Source organism: Culex pipiens, chromosome 2, assembly GCF_016801865.2.
Source record: "Culex pipiens pallens isolate TS chromosome 2, TS_CPP_V2, whole genome shotgun sequence".
Lineage (NCBI taxonomy): Eukaryota > Metazoa > Arthropoda > Insecta > Diptera > Culicidae > Culex > Culex pipiens.
In genome coordinates, this window is record NC_068938.1 from 66,216,134 (window position 1) to 66,232,866 (window position 16,733).

The 16,733-nt window shown below is 37.6% G+C and overlaps 1 protein-coding gene across 1 annotated transcript in view; it reads right to left on the bottom strand.

The window, feature by feature from the left end:
• The window catches only part of LOC120418429 (ATP-binding cassette sub-family C member Sur), a 303,151-nt gene that overhangs the window by 258,090 nt on the left and 28,328 nt on the right, over positions 1-16,733 (bottom strand). Inside the window, exons 3-4 of the mRNA XM_052708136.1 lie at positions 13,007-13,260; positions 3,073-3,278 (exon numbers count right to left, since the gene is read on the bottom strand). Coding sequence (XP_052564096.1) covers positions 3,073-3,278; positions 13,007-13,260 — 460 coding nt within the window. The remainder of the gene's footprint in view (positions 1-3,072; positions 3,279-13,006; positions 13,261-16,733) is intronic.

Consider the following 16,733-nt stretch of genomic DNA (forward strand, 5'->3'; position numbering starts at 1 on the left):
GACCATTAGTTGCTGAAATATCGTCATTAGAAAATGGTTGGGTTATTTTGGTGAGATCAAGAAAACTTCAATTTTCGTGTTTTCTGAACTTTTCAAACAAAATATTTTTAGATACGGGCACTCATGTTCACTATTTTTAAAAATTGAAAAATTGCAAATATTTCGCTGAAATCAAACTTTCAGTGGCTATATCTTGAAAACGGAGCCCTTTATCAAAAAATCTGTAAAGTACTTTTCGATTGCAAATTCAATTTTGCATTAAAAAATAATGTCAAACTTGTTTTTGCATAAAACTTCGATTTTTTCCAAAAATCACTATTTTTTCAATAATTTATAACTCGGCGGCAGATTTTTTGACCATGTTTCTCTATGGCTCAAAAGTTGCGGATTTTTGTCCCCTAAAACATATCAAAAAATCTCGAAAATCAAAAAAATACGTATTTTGGAAAATTGAGTTTTAAAGAAAAAAAATTGATAAAAAAATCTCCAAATTTTTTTTCCGTGTATCTATTTTTTTCTCAAAAGTCCTCAACAATACCTACAACTTTGCCGAAGACACCAAATTGATCCGAAAATTCACTCAAAAGTTACAGCTGTTTGAATATTTACATACCATTTTTGTATGGACAGAAGCCAAAATTGTATGGAGACTTGTATGGGTGAACCAATGACACAAAATAGCATGTATGGACATAGGGAAGGCCCCCACAAAGTTTAAGCCAAATCAAAAAATACAAATAAAATCCATTTCCGGTTTTGGTAGAGAATTGCTCAAGTCAACATTTGTGTAGCTTTTGATGTTTTCAGTATTCGCGAAAAAAAAATTATGGTTTAATATTGCCTTTAAAATGTATTTTAATATTTTCGGGGCGGGATTTTCAGTTCTGATAAACAAAAGTTAGACCGTTCAAAATATTTTTCAAAACTTTAAGCTATGGTTCATACAAGTGCGTCCATCCCGGGAATTCCCGGGACAAAAATCCCGGGATTTTTCCAAAACCGGGAATTCCCGAATCCAGGAATTTTTCATATTTTGTCCCGGGAATTCCCGAAATTGAAAACATATCAAATTTTGGTCTAGAAATTCAGATTTGGTTGTGGAAATTAGTAATCGATAAGCATTTTAAAGCATTAAAATTTGTATTCGGCATATAACAGCATTAATTTGGCAGGGAAATTTTACAGGTCCGCAAATTGCTTTGCGCCTTAGATATTTTTTAACTAAATTTTATTTATTTAAGAAAATACTTATTATTATATTCACGTATATTTATGACTTTAAACTTGTAAAAGCATAATATTTTAAAAATTATTTAACTTTTCATCATAAATCGGCATCTGGAGCAAATCAGGACAAAAGTAACGAATTAAGACAGCTGTTTAAGCTAATTTGTTTTTGAATGATATTCTGATTCTTTTGATTGATTTCGATTACAATAGAAACAGATCAAAACAATTAGTACACCGATTTCCAAATTTATTGCTCTAAAATCTCCAGACTCTTCAGACTGCAGTCCCGATTATCCCCAGTTGGTAGTTGGTTGGAAGTAACCTAAAGATAATTTTTAAAATATGTTTTTAATTATGAAACATTAAATTCTAAACTTGTCCAAATTGTTACGTTGTCTGGTATAATTTTATTTCTTGTTGTTTAAGACACTTACAATGAAATTTTTTAAGCTTTTGTATTATATAAACGTTATGTTATATAAATAAAAAAATAAAGAAATATATATTCAGAATACTGGTTCAATTTAATTCCAAAGCACATCAAAGAACACATTTTTTAATGTATTTTAAACTATCTACTGCTGTCCTTGTTCAGATTGAAGTGTAGCTTATCACCAATTAATAGTTTTGAGCTAATTTTATGATTTAAGCTAGAAAAACATAACAAATATAATGAAAACATAGATTTTATGACTGCTGCAAAAATTTCCCGGGTCCCGGGAATTCCCGAGATTCAAAACATATTTTTCCCGTTTCCCGGGAAATTCAAAACCCGGGAAAATTGGACGCCCTAGTTCTTTTAGCATAACTTTTGAAGTACTTTACTAAACTTCATAATATTAACTATGGTCTTGTGGGACCCCAAGACGGATCGAATGAGACCAAAACGGTCGAAATCGGTTCAGCCAATCCGGAGAAATTCGCGAGTCGATAGGTATACGTGAAGGTGGGTCTACGAGGTCTAATGAAGAAGTTCATTTTTCGAGTGATTTTATAGCCTTTCCTCATTGAGGTGAGGAAGGCAAAAGACAGCCGAAGTTGACCCCATAAATTTATTTTTTATTTTTTTAATATTGCCAAAGTCACATAAAACAAGTTACTCTTCCAACCCTATTTTTTTTTTAATTTTACCAGTTCTTCTTTCCAATGCATTCAATAGCTCAAAAATCGCCAAGAGGCGGAGTTGGGTTAAAAAGGATTGAAAATAACTTTTTTTTCGAAAATTCAGAAATATATTTATTTTGGTAATTTGACATCTTGGGGAAAAAACATAATTTAAAAAATCTCAATTTTTTCCCATAAACATTTTTTTTTTTTTTCAGAATAGTCCTCATCAAAACCTACAACTTTGCCGAAGATAAATCGATCAGAACATTTAGCCACAAGGTACAGATTTTCGTAATCATACTTTTAAACGGACAGCTATAACAATTGTATGAAGCCTCAAGGATTGTATGGACGAACCAATGTCACAAAATTATTTATTTATTTTTTGTAGGTAGGGAAGGCCCTCACAGAATCTAAGCTAAATCTAAATTTCAAGAAAAAATTGGATTGCTATTTTTTAATATCTTGTACTCATGAATTCTGCAAAAATCATTGCAAAGAAAATTTAATTTTAAGGTAACAACTCATTGATTTTATGCAAGAAAAATGATTTTAATTTTTAATGACATTTAAAGTGTTCAATTAATTACTGGACATAAATAATTAAAAAAAAAAACAAAGAAAAAAGAGGAAATGCCTTTTCTTCTGCCAGTAATGCATCTAATGTAAATAAACTTTGTTGGAAATCATTTTTAGAGCTAAATTATAGTAAATCACCAAACTCCCGGCACTTACCTCCAGATACATGGTGATCCCGTCGGTCGCGGCCAGTGCTGCCAGCGCCAGGGTCATCCCGAGGGCCACCGAACCCGGCAGTGTGGCGGCGGCGGCGGCGGCCGTCGACAATGAAGGTCCCTCCGTTACGCCATTGATGTATTCAAATTTGCAGTACTTTACCACCGACTGAACGCCTTGGGCCGCCAGGACAATGTGTAATAGCCCTGCAGGGATAATAAATAAAAGAAAGGCGATTTTTTCTTTTGGTTTGAGTCTGTGTGGAAAAGGATGAACCACAAGTGTATATGTGTGATTTTGGCTTTTAATGTTAGGGTGGTTCTGAGATGCGATAAATGAAAATTTAAGATGTTAATTTAATCAGAGCAATATTTTTTATAATTCTAATTTAAAGTTATGCACCACTTCTTGCACTGCATCACACCAGAAACGGCTCTGACCGACCAACCTTCCAGTTAAGGTCCTCTCGGAACTTTTACACAGGCAAAAAACCCGTTGTTGGTGGGTCTCCCGCGGATTCTCCCATGGCGAGTGCTCCATCCTGTCCAACGCTCGCGAAGGAAAGGATTGAATGCCTGTTGTGTGTCTGCATAATTTATGTCCGTACTTCAGATTGGAAATTTATGCCGAGATGTAAATAACTTATTACTTGCCGAACGCTATTTCACACCCCAGAGAGAGAGCGCGCGAGTGAGATCCCGGGTTCTAGGAAGGTCCTCGAAATGCTCGCGCGCTCGTCTGGACGTCGGTTGGGTGGAATTTTCACCATTGTTTTTCCAAGCGAATTTTGTTGTGTGTGATTCGCTGTTTCCCCAAAGAGAGTTCAACTCGTCCTAAGCACATTCAAATACGCACCACCAGCAGGGTCCAGTCCCCGGTTCAGCTTGCCAGGAATGTCGTCGTTACGCACCAAACGAACCGTGAAGGTTCTGCTGGCGGAATCCTAGTGCTTGTTTCGCACCACGCGATAATTTATCATTCCTGACTACATATTACATGTATCTGGAGCGATGCAGACTTTGAGGTACATTTTTCATATTATCGCGAATGTTTTGTTTCTTGTTACTTGAAACTTATGATTTGCTTTAAAAACAGCAACTTTTGTACTTTCATCAAAATTTCACATTGGAGGATTAGAGATATATTGAATTTAAACATGAATTTGCTTGTGCTGCTCGAGTGTTCACCCAATCAAGCTTATATTTGAAATTACCTTACCCATACAATTCAGGTGGTGAAAAGTAAATTAAGAACCACCCTAATGAATACTATGCATTTTATTACGTTTTCAAAAAATTGCTGATGTAAGGCCCGAGTTTTAAATAATATTATCTTTTTTAAAAGACTTTTTTAAGCACAGTTTTCTTGACATTGAAAAACGATTCAACTATTTCCAAAATATCTTTTTTAACTAAATCTTAAAGATTCTGTGTCTCAGAATCTAGCTGTCAGGTTGACAAAATTCACAAAGGAAAATTTGTTTAAAAAATTCTCAGCCCCTCAAGAAAACAAAAATAAAGGTTGATTTCCTTTATGTTATTGGTCCATTTTTGGAAAGTGCCTATGACTTAACTAAATAAAAAAGTTTAGCAATTCATAATTTTCGACATATATCTGTCACCAGTTGCAATAGATGCCTTTTTAGTCTTCGAACTTAAATTTTATGTGAACTTTAAATTGTAAAAAGAGCTAAATTTGTTAAACGTCCATGCATGGATTTTTTTTCCATTCCTGCAATTAAAAACATTTTTTAATTTTAATTTATTTGCAAAATTCTAATTGAGCAGTTCTCTATGAAATCATTTTTTTTTTAATTTTAATTTTTGTATTTTTTAATCCGGCTGAAACTTTTTTAGTGCCTTCGATATGCCCAAAGAAGCCTTTTTGCATCATTAGTTTGTCCATATAAATTTCGATACAAATTTTGCAGCAGTCCATACAAAAATGATGTATGAAAATTCCAAAATCTGTATCTTTTGAATGAATTTTTTGATCGATTTGGTGTCTTCGGCAAAGTTGTAGGTATGGATATGAACTACTGGAAAAAAGTTAAATCGGTAAAAAAAATTGGTGATTTTTATTTCACTTTTTGACACTAAAACTTGGTTTGCAAAAAAGCAGTATTTTTATTTTTTTCTATTTTCTGATATGTTTGAGAGGACATAAAATACCATTTTCAGAAATTTCCAGAATGGACAAAAATTTTCAACCGAGTTATGAATTTTTGAATCAACACTGATTTTTTCAAAAAATCGACATTAGAAAATGGTGAGTTTTTTGGTTAAGACTTAGAAAACATCAATTTACCTGCTTTTTTAATCTTAGGTCGTATCAACAAAGTTCAAGCAAAATATATAGATTTTTTTCAGCTCTTCAAAAAAAATTTTTAAGTTGGCAAACATGGGCACTAATTTTAGAAAAAAATTAACTGAGATTATTTTTTGACTTTTTTTGAAAAAGTTACCTAAAAATGGCTTCAACTTGAAAACGGTGCACTTAATCAAAATTTCATTGAAGTACTTTTTGATTGCACATTCGATTTTACATCGAAAAATGAAGTTAAAAATTTTTTGTGACCAGTTTTTCGATTTTTTGAAAAAAAACAATATTGATTAAAAAATTCATAACTCGGTCGAAGATTTTTTGCCCATTCTGGAAATTTTGGAAAATTTGGCATTTTATGTCCTCTAAAACATATCAGATAATGAAAAAAAATAGCATTTTTTGCAAATCAAGTTTTAGTGTCAAAAAGTGAAATAAAAGTCACCAAATTTTTTTACCGTGTATCATTTTTTTCCAGTAGTTCATATCCATACCTACAAATTTGCCGATCGATCAAAAAACTCCTTCAAAAGATACAGATTTTTGAATTTTCACATATCATTTTTGTATGGACAGCTGCCAAATTTGTATGGAAAATCATATGAACAAACTAATGATGCAAAATGGCTTCTTTGGGCATACCAAAGGCACCAAAAAAGTTTCAGCTGGATTGAAAAATACAAAAATTTAAATTCAAGAAAAATAACCGATTCCGTAGAGAACTGCTCAGTTGCAAAATACGCCTTTTAAGTCTTCTCTTTAAAAAATTGGACGGATTTTTTTTGGGAAATTTTAATTTAATAAAGTTAATTTACCTTTTAAAACATTCATGGATGGATCTTTTTTTCATTTCAGCAATAAAACAACTTTTTTTCATTTTTTATATAGGCTGGTACAAATATTTTTAAAAGTTTTTGTCACCCCCCCTCCCCCCCTCAAAATTGGCCCGAAAAATCAGGGGACAAAAAAAATATTTTTACAATAAACTTCAAAATTTCAATGAAAATTCAAGTGCAACCAGCTGGTTGGTTGGCGAACGACTGGACATGGCGTACCATAGGTACTTCGAGTACCGCAGGAATAAAATAGACCCACCAAGTGGTCCATTAGCCTCTTGTCCAGTAACTCCGATACCCTGGCCTCCCCGCGGCGCTAGCCGGGATACTAGTAACCATTGGAGAGATCGGGTAACCAACCCCGGTGGGAACTATGGTAGTATGCTGACAGGGAAGGGGGGCTCCATACTCTTCGGAGGGTGTAGCTATTCCGTTAGGCCTCGAGAGAAAGGCCCCCGTTACGGTGTCGAGAGAAAACCGGAGCTGGGTCTCGGTAGCTTCAAGGTGGCAGCCCCACCCCGAGACTAGGTATCGCAGCCCCAATCCGGCTGCATACCGAAATCAAAACCATTACGAACAATCAAGAAGGAATAAGGATCCGGAACAAACGGCATAGACCTAGGCACGAAAAGGACACCGATTGGAAACTCGGAACATGGAACTGCAGATCGCTACGTTTCGATGGGTATGAGTACGCTCTGTTGAACGAGCTCAAACCCCGCAACTTCGATGTTGTAGCGCTGCAGGAGATGTGCTGGAAGGGAGCGAAGATGTGGGAGGATGATGCTTTGGAGCTCACCATGTACCAGAGCGGCGGAGCCGAAAACAAGCTGGGAACCGGCTTCATAGTGTTGGGCAAGATGCGGAGTCGTGTGATAGATTGGGAGCCGATCGACGACCGGATGTGTAGATTGAGGATTAAAGGCCGTTTCTTCAACTATCACATCTTCAACGTACATTGCCCACACGAGGAATCATCCGATGCCGAGAAGGAAGCGTTCTATGCGAAGCTGGAGCAGAAGTTCGACAGCTGCCCGCAGAGGGACGTCAAGATCGTCATCGGAGATATGAACGCCCGCATAGGAAGGGAGGAGATGTACAAGCCGGTGATCGGGCCGAACAGCCTGCACACCGTCACGAACGACAACGGCCAGCGGTGCATCAACTTCGCAGCCTCCCGCGGTATGGTGGTACGGAGCACATTCTTCCCCCGGAAAGACATCCACAAAGTCACCTGGACATCGCCTAACCAACGAACAAAAACACAAATCGACCACGTCCTCATCGACGGCCGATTCTTCTCGGACATACGGAACATCCGCACGTACCGCGGTGCGGACATCCACTCGGACCACTACCTGGTGGGTGCAAGCATGCACTCAAAACTGTCGACGACGTATCACCGACGACGGAGCCGGCTCCCACCGCCGTTCAACACCGAGCGGCTGCAGGACACGGCTGCGGCTCAGCACTACGTGCAGCTCGCTTCCAGCCTGCCAACGGAGGAGGAACTCGGCGCTGCCTCGCTCAACGATGGATGGAGCAGAATTTGCTCGGCCATCGGCAGTGCCGCTGAAGCCGCGCTAGGTAGTACGGTCCGAGTTGGAAAGCAGCGCTGGTTCGACGAGGAGTGCCAGCGGCTACTTGACGAGAAGAAAGCAGCATATGCGGTGAAGCTGAGAGCTGCAACTGATGAGAACGTGGCCAGATACAAACAAGCGCTGAAACAGCAGAGAACGGTCTTCAAGCTCAAGAAGCGCCAGCTGGAAGATCGCGATCGCGCCGAAATGGAGCAGCTGTTCCGGCAGAACGAGACGCGTAAGTTCTACGAGAAAGTTAACCGGTCCCGCAAAGGCTATGCGCCGCAAGCCAACACTTGTCGGGACGCCGAGGGAAACCTTCTTATGGACAAAGGCGAGGTGTTGAACAGGTGGCAGCAGTTCTTCAACGAGCACCTCAACGGCGATGTAGCGCATGGAGACGGCTTTGAAGCCCAACTTGGACCGCCCGCTGCTGACGAACAGTTCCCGGCACCTGATCTGGAGACGATGAAGAAGGAGATCAGGCAGCTGAAGAACAACAGGGCCGCCGGTAAAGATCGGTTACCCGGTGAGCTCTTCAAATATGGAGGAGAGCAGTTGGCGAGGGCGATCCACTTGGTGATTTCTAAGATCTGGAGGGAGGAGAAAATACCAGCAGAATGGATGGATGGTGTCGTGTGCCCCATCTACAAAAAGGGCGATAAGCTGGACTGCGGCAACTACCGCGGCATCACGCTTATCAACGCGGCCTATAAAATCCTCTCCCAGATCCTCTGCCGTCTGCTGACACCGTACGCACGGAGGTTCGTGGGCCCCTATCAAGCGGGGTTTACTGGCGCTCGGGCCACCACGGACCAAATTTTCTCGCTCCGGCAGATCCTCGAGAAATGCCGTGAGTACAACGTGCCCACACATCACATCTTCATCGATTTCAAGGCAGCGTACGATACAGTCGACCGCGAACAGCTATGGCAGATCATGCACGAGAACGGATTTCCGGACAAACTGACTCGGCTGATCAAGGCTACCTTGGATCGTGTGATGCGTCACGTGCGAGTGGCAGGGGAGCTAGCGGACCCCTTCCAATCGCACCAAGGGTTACGACAAGGTGACGGCTTATCCAATGCGCTGTTCAACATCGGACTTGAGGGAGTTGTGCGAAGAGCGGGTATAGACACGAGAGGCACGATTTGCAACAGGACAGTCCAACTTCTTGCTTATGCGGACGACATTGATATTATAGCGAGAGACCTAGAGACGGTGAAAAGGGTTTACACCGCCTTAAAGACGCAAGCAAGACGAATTGGATTGGCCATGAATACGACGAAAACAAAATACATGAAAGGGAGGGGCTCAAAGGACGTTGACCCCCCAAGACTCACCCCTCTAGCTGTGGATGGCGATGTGCTGGATGAGGTGAGCGAATTCGTGTACTTGGGATCGCTGGTAACGGCCGACAACAACACCAGCTTAGAGATCCGGACTCGTATCCACTCCGCGAATCGCGCCTACTTTGGATTACGGAAAACCTTGACATCTGATCGAGTGCAACGCGCCACGAAGCTGACCCTGTACAAGACACTGATTAGACCGGTTGCCCTCTATGGCCACGAGACCTGGACGCTGCGGCAAGAGGACGAACGAGCCCTTGGAGTTTTCGAACGGAAGGTGCTGCGAACGATCTACGGTGGAGTACGTACAGCTCAGAACGAGTGGCGAAGGCGCATGAACCACGAACTGCACGCGCTGCTGGGAGAACCGACCATCGTCACCCTGGCGAGAATCGGGAGGCTCAGGTGGGCCGGCCATGTCGCGAGGATGGATGAAGACCATCCTGTCAGGATGCTCTTTGACCGCGCGCGACCGGATGGCGGCACTGGCCGAAGAGCAGGAGCGCAGCGTGCACGATGGGGTAATCAGATCGAGGCGGATCTAAGAAAGATCTGCAACCTAGGAGACTGGCGAGCTGCACCCCAGAACCGAGCAACATGGAACAACCTTCTTGATACAGCACGGGCACCGCGTATGGTGTTCTAAGCTGTTTGGTATGTATGCAACCAACTGAAATCAAATTAAAATACATTCTCCTGCGTTTAAAATCATTTATAGCATGTTTGAGTTTATAAAAAAATATTAAGATTTTTTGATAATTTTCGATGCAAAATCTTTTTTTTTTCGATACAATTTTTGTTTTTGTCAGATCTTAAATTTTTTAAAACTTATGATTGCAAAACAACTGAACTAGTGTAAAATGCATTTTAAAACACTTTTTTCATTTAAATGTGAAGACTATGGCTTGTTATTTAAATTTTTATATTTATTATTTTTTTGCCCCCCCTTGACCTCGGCCAGGGCCGAGGAACAAAAACTTTTTTAAATATTTGCATCGGCCTTATTTGCAAAATTCTAATTGCAGAAATCTAGCAATATCATACTAATTTAACAAAACAATGGTTGAACAAAATATTGAAAATAATAAAATTAAATTTAAAAAAAATCCCAATTTTGAAATCATACTTGGGTAATTCTCCGCCAACTCACACAGCAGTTGCCCCGACCCCTCTTCGATTTGCGTGAAACTTTGTCCTATGGGGACAAAGTGTGGTCTCGTGGCGCAGGGGTAGCGGCTTCGGCTGCCGATCCCGATGATGCTATGAGACGCGGGTTCGATTCCCGCCTTATCCACTGAGCTTCTATCGGATGGTGAAGTAAAACGTCGGTCCCGGTTTCTCCTGTCTCGTCAGAGGCGCTGGAGCAGAAATCCCACGTTAGAGGAAGGCCATGCCCCGGGGGGCGTAGTGCCAATAGTTTCGTTTTTGTCCTAAGGGGTAACTTTTGTCCCTGATCACGAATCCGAGGTCCGTTTTTTGATATCTCGTGACGGAGGGGCGGTACGACCCCTTCCATTTTTGAACATGCGAAAAAAGAGGTGTTTTTCAATAATTTGCAGCCTGAAATGGTGATGAGATAGAAATTTGGTGTCAAAGGGACTTTTATGTAAAATTAGACGCCCGATTTGATGGCGTACTCAGAATTCCGAAAAAACCTTTTTTTCATCGAAAAAAACACTAAAAAAGTTTTATAAATTCTCCCATTTTCCGTTACTCGACTGTAAAAAATTTTGGAACATGTCATTTTATGGGAAATTTAATGTACTTTTCGAATCTACATTGACCCAGAAGGGTCATTTTTTCATTTAGAAAAAAATTTTTCAATTTAAAATTTCGTGTTTTTTCTAACTTTGCAGGGTTATTTTTTAGAGTGTAACAATGTTGAACAAAGTTGTAGAGCAGACAATTACAAAAAATTTGATAAGAGGTTTGCTCATACACATCACGAGTTATCGCGATTTAACGAAAAAAAGTTTTGAAAAAGTTGGTCGTCATCGATCATGGCCGTTTATGGTCACCTGCGACAGACACGGACGACGAAACGAAGAAAAACGCAAAAAGTAACTTTTTCAAAACTTTTTTTCGTAAAATCGCGAAAACTCGTGATGTTTATAAGCAAACCCCTTATGTCTATATATCAAATTTTTTGTAATTGTCTGCTCTACAACTTTGTACAACATTGTTACACTCTAAAAAATAACCCTGCAAAGTTAGAAAAAACACGAAATTTTAAAATGAAAAATTTTGTTCTAAATGAAAAAATGACCCTTCTGGGTCAATGTAGATTCGAAAAGTACATTAAATTTCCCATAAAATGACATGTTCCAAAAATTTTTACAGTCAAGTAACGGAAAATGGGAGAATTTTTAAAACTTTTTTTAGTGTTTTTTTCGATGAAAAATACGTTTTTTTCGGAATTCTGAATACGCCATCAAATCGGGCGTCTAATTTTACATAAAAGTCCCTTTGACACCAAATTTCTATCTCATCACCGTTTCAGGCTGCAAATTATTGAAAAACACCTCTTTTTTCGCATGTTCAAAAATGGAAGGGGTCGTACCGCCCCTCCGTCACGAGATATCAAAAAACGGACCTCGGATTCGTGATCAGGGACAAAAGTTACCCCTTAGGACAAAGTTTCACGCAAATCGAAGAGGGGTCGGGGCAACTTTTCCCGATTTCGTGTGAGTTGGTAGAGAATTACCCTATTGCAGAAATCTAGCAATATCAAAACAAATTTTACAAAACATAAAAATAAATAAATTGAAAAAAATCCAATTTTTAAATTATACCTAAGTTACGTTTCCAAAATGTTTCAACCCTAATTGCATCTTTCAAAGTAAATCAATTTTAGTAGTTAATGTCTGTCAACAAGTAGTACCAAAATTAAGGCTGCTCATGAAGAATCCTATGATGATTACTTTCGATTATAAAAGATTGCTGATTAAGTAACAATGCTTCAAATTAAAAAAAAAACAATGCTCCTTAATTAAATTTAGTTCTCTCCAGAAGTGCTTATTTTGAAGATAATAATATATTTCAAGCTTGATAATGATGTTGTAAAATGTTTGCAATCGGATTACAAATTATTTTCAGGAGATTTTTTTTAAATGTGGAAGGAACAATGACATCCCACAACAATGAAACAGGCAAGTTTAACGCAGCGTTTTGCTGCCCTTGGTGAAGCAATTATTAAATACAGTATTTTGTTGAAAAATAACAACACTAGCTTGTGAAACAGTAAAAGTATGTCAAAGACAAGTCCATGCTCATGAAGAATCCTATGATGATTACTTTCGATTATAAAAGATTGCTGATTAAGTAACAATGCTTCAAATTAAAAAAAAAACAATGCTCCTTAATTAAATTTAGTTCTCTCCAGAAGTGCTTATTTTGAAGATAATAATATATTTCAAGCTTGATAATGATGTTGTAAAATGTTTGCAATCGGATTACAAATTATTTTCAGGAGATTTTTTTTAAATGTGGAAGGAACAATGACATCCCACAACAATGAAACAGGCAAGTTTAACGCAGCGTTTTGCTGCCCTTGGTGAAGCAATTATTAAATACAGTATTTTGTTGAAAAATAACAACACTAGCTTGTGAAACAGTAAAAGTATGTCAAAGACAAGTCCATAAAAACAATTGTGTCGGTTGAAATGTTGCCTTATGTTTGATATCAATAAATTACCACAAAAATGTGTTGTTTGTGGGTGTTCCGAATATGTGAGCTGAGACTGAGTGTTCATTATGAATATCACATCATTTTTTTTTTTTTGCATGCTAAATTCTACTTTAAATCCACTCCTATTAATCTCTCCCTCCCCCCAAATCAACTCACCCGCCTCATCACTCAGCTCCAGCATCCGAACAAAGACGGCTCCCACCAGGACGGCCAGCAGTCCCACACATCCGGCAAACAGCCCGAGCCAGGCCGTCATCGCTGCCAGCACATCATCACCATCGGCCACCGGCTGCAGTGCCCCCAGCCGCTGGACCACCAGACAGTACTGGCCAATCTCGCAGACGCTGACCAAAAGTGTCGCCAGGACGAGCGTTGACCGCAAATTATGCAAAGCCAGCAGATTATGACGCCTGGAAAATGGAAATGGAAATTGGAGTCCAGTCAGGCAGAAGAAGGAGGAAGGAGGTGGTGGTCACAATGAGATAGACGACGCTACAGGGAGGACTGCGCTGGGAATTGGTCATGTGTGATTGGGAACGGTGGTTCAAAATATGTTTTAAACTTATTATGTTAAAAATAAATCCATGAAATTCTTCAAAATACAAAACTTTTGAATTTTACTACTTACTCATGATTTCAAAAAACTTTATTAGTTACTCTACAAATATCCTAATTTTGACACACCGTGCATCTGCTTTTTGACGGTGCAAATGATGGCTTCAACTATTGCCTCAATTTCATCTTTCACCAAACTTGAATGAGTCTCATGTGTGTATTTGGGTGTTGGTCTAGTGAGGAAGGGGCCTGTTTAGTATTGTTGCTTTGGTTCACCTACCCCTGTCTGTCCAGTCAACCCACATCTACTTAGAATAGTACTCGTTCCGGGTACAAATCCAGTCCTGTGGGGGAGGTTATTGTACAAATGACCGTAAGGCCCGAGAGCGGCTATGTATGCAGCCAGCTGCTGACTGGCTAGAGCACTAAATCACTTGTTGTGAATGAAAATAAATGGTCAGATTGAGGGCGGACCCTCACTTTGAACGACGGTCAGTAGAACGACTAGAACTGTCGCAGCGGGGAGAAAGTGTGTGAAGGACGATTTGAGTGGGAGTTCCACATTGAAATGATTGAAGTTTTTAAATATTATCTATCGAAATTTGACAAGAACTATTTTTAACATAAAATTTAAAAAAAATCACCAAAATTATTAATTGGGATTTTGGCTACATGGGAGACATTGGCTATAATCGTATGAGAAATCATACTATCATCGAAAAATTATAGTGTTTTGGAATCGGGAAACTATTGATTGTACTTACAATCACATGACAATTTTCACAAAAATACGTATTTTACCTGTATTTTGAAATCCAATGTTTTTCGAAAAAATACTCAAACTTATTGTTATTTCAGTAAGGGTATCAAATGATCGGGATTTTTCACACATTTCGAATGTAATTTTTTTAAATGCTAAATATTTGCTCAAAACTACGTATTATTGAAAAAAAATCTCAAAGTTTCACTTATTTCCAATATGGGTATCAAACGATCGGGATGTTTTCATACACTTCGAAAGCTATAACACAAGTTTTTTGAAAATACTCAATATTTCAAAATTTCATTTTTTTACAATATGGGTATCAAATGATCGGATTTTTTATACATTTTTTTATACATGTAATAACAACATGTTTTGAATGTACACAAAACTACGTAATTTCGAAAAAATACTCAAGAGTTAAGTTTTTTTTTTTTTTTTTGATTATTTTTCAATATGGGTATCAAAAGATTATGGTTTGTTCATACATTTCGAATAAAGTATCATTTTTATAATTACTCAAAATTTTCACGAAACTACACATTTTCGAAAAAAGCTGATTCAAAATTACAGTTTTTACAATATTGATATCAAACGATCGAGATTTTTTATATATTTCGAAAGCTGTAACAAATTTTTCACAAAACTACGTATTTTTAAAAATAGGCTCCAAATTTTAAAGTTTCAAAATTTATTAACTTCGAAATGTTTCAAAAACGTCGATCATTTGAAAAAAAATTACCCATTTTGTAAAAAACTGAGATTTTGAGTTTTTTTTTGAAGATACGTAGTTTTTTGAAAAATTTGATTATTTTTAAAAAAATTATTAGTACATTCCAAATGTATGAAAAAGTCCCGATCATTTGATACGCATATTGCAAAAGAACTGAATGTTTTAGTTTTTTTTTTTCGAAAATACGTAATTTTGTGAAAATGTAGAGTATTTTCAAAAAAAAAATGTTATTAAATTCGAAATGTATGGAAAAATCCCTACCATTTGATACCAATATTGCAAAAAAACTGAAATTTTGAGTATTTTTTCGAATGTATTGTTTCGTAGTTTTGTGTTTTTTTTTTATTATTTTAAAAAAAAATGTATGACATTTAAAATATATGACAGAAACTGGATCATTTGATAGCAAAAATAAATATTTTGAGATTTTTTTAGAGTAATTTTTTTTAATACTGGAAAAATACGTATTTTTGTGAAAATTTTCATGTAACTATAATTACAATGGATAGCTTCCTTCATCCCGATATTTTTCATTCGATTATAACCTATGTTTCCCATATAGCCAAAATCCCATAAGCTCTGTGCTTCAGTTTTATGAGGTTGTTGCAAAGGAGCTACAGAAATTTTTCAAATAAAATTCTCAATTTCAGTTCAATCGAAGGTCAATAAAAGATTCATCAAAACAATAAAACAACTTTTAACAAATGCAACATTTACAACACTGATTAAGGTATTTTTTTAAATAGCATTTTTTCATGAAGAAAATTGTTTTTTTAAGTCGTGTTTATTTTTGATGTAGGAAAAGCTTCAAACCGCTCTGTTTGTTTTAAAATACAAAATAAGCGTTATACAATGTAGTCTTAATAGATTACAACATACTGTTCAAGTTTGTTCCAAATAAATTTAAATTTCTCAGTCGATTTCAAAAAAAAATTCAAGAAAAATGTTTATTTCTTTTTTGGGTTCTAATCAAATGCTACCAGATTTATTCATAATACGCACTGTGCTTAGAATAAAACGATTATATGGAAAAAAAATCAAAGCATTTGATTTATTCTCTTGCAATCTTTTTAATGTTTATAATGCTTAAATTTTCTTGAAAATTGCTTAAAATTTGAGCAAAACCTAAAATTATGTTAAGCCATTTTAGTTGAGTTAATCAGTTCGATTTGATGTGTTACTTTTATAGAGAATGTTAATAAAAGTTTCGAGCATAACTTTGCTCTCGATTTGGTGTGGAAAATCCCTCCTTATGGCAGCTACTTCCCGGAAGGACTTTGCCACTGTCTTGGTGTTCCGCAACCACACGTACAATGCACACATACAAACACGCACGCACAGAATCAGCTGTGACCAAACCGCCACATGCACTTCATTTGTCATCGTTGCCGGTTCAGAAGAGAAGGTTTCTAATTGATTTGATTTACGGACTGTCATTTGGATGAGGAGTAGAGAACTACAGTTCACGGGTTCTAGACCCAGAAAGCAAACAAGAATAAGTACAACTCAATGATTGTAGCGAAAATATGGTGTCATTGCTTCTTCCTTGAAGCGCTTTGAATGACACTGTCTTGAGAGCTGGTTTGTTTCAATAAGAGGAAATTCAATTAATATAAAACATGCTCGAGCTTAACATAATGCGTAAAGCTTCAAGTTTATAATATTATTCGAAGAAATGTGTTTACTCTTTCCACGAAGTGACTGATATTTATTAAGTACAAAAAGTATTCTCGTCGTGAATAAAATAAAAGAGAAAAGAACCGAGCGCCTCAACAGAGAATTCCCAACCCTCAAAGGGACAAGGGCAAACGTCCCTTTCAACCACAAATAAT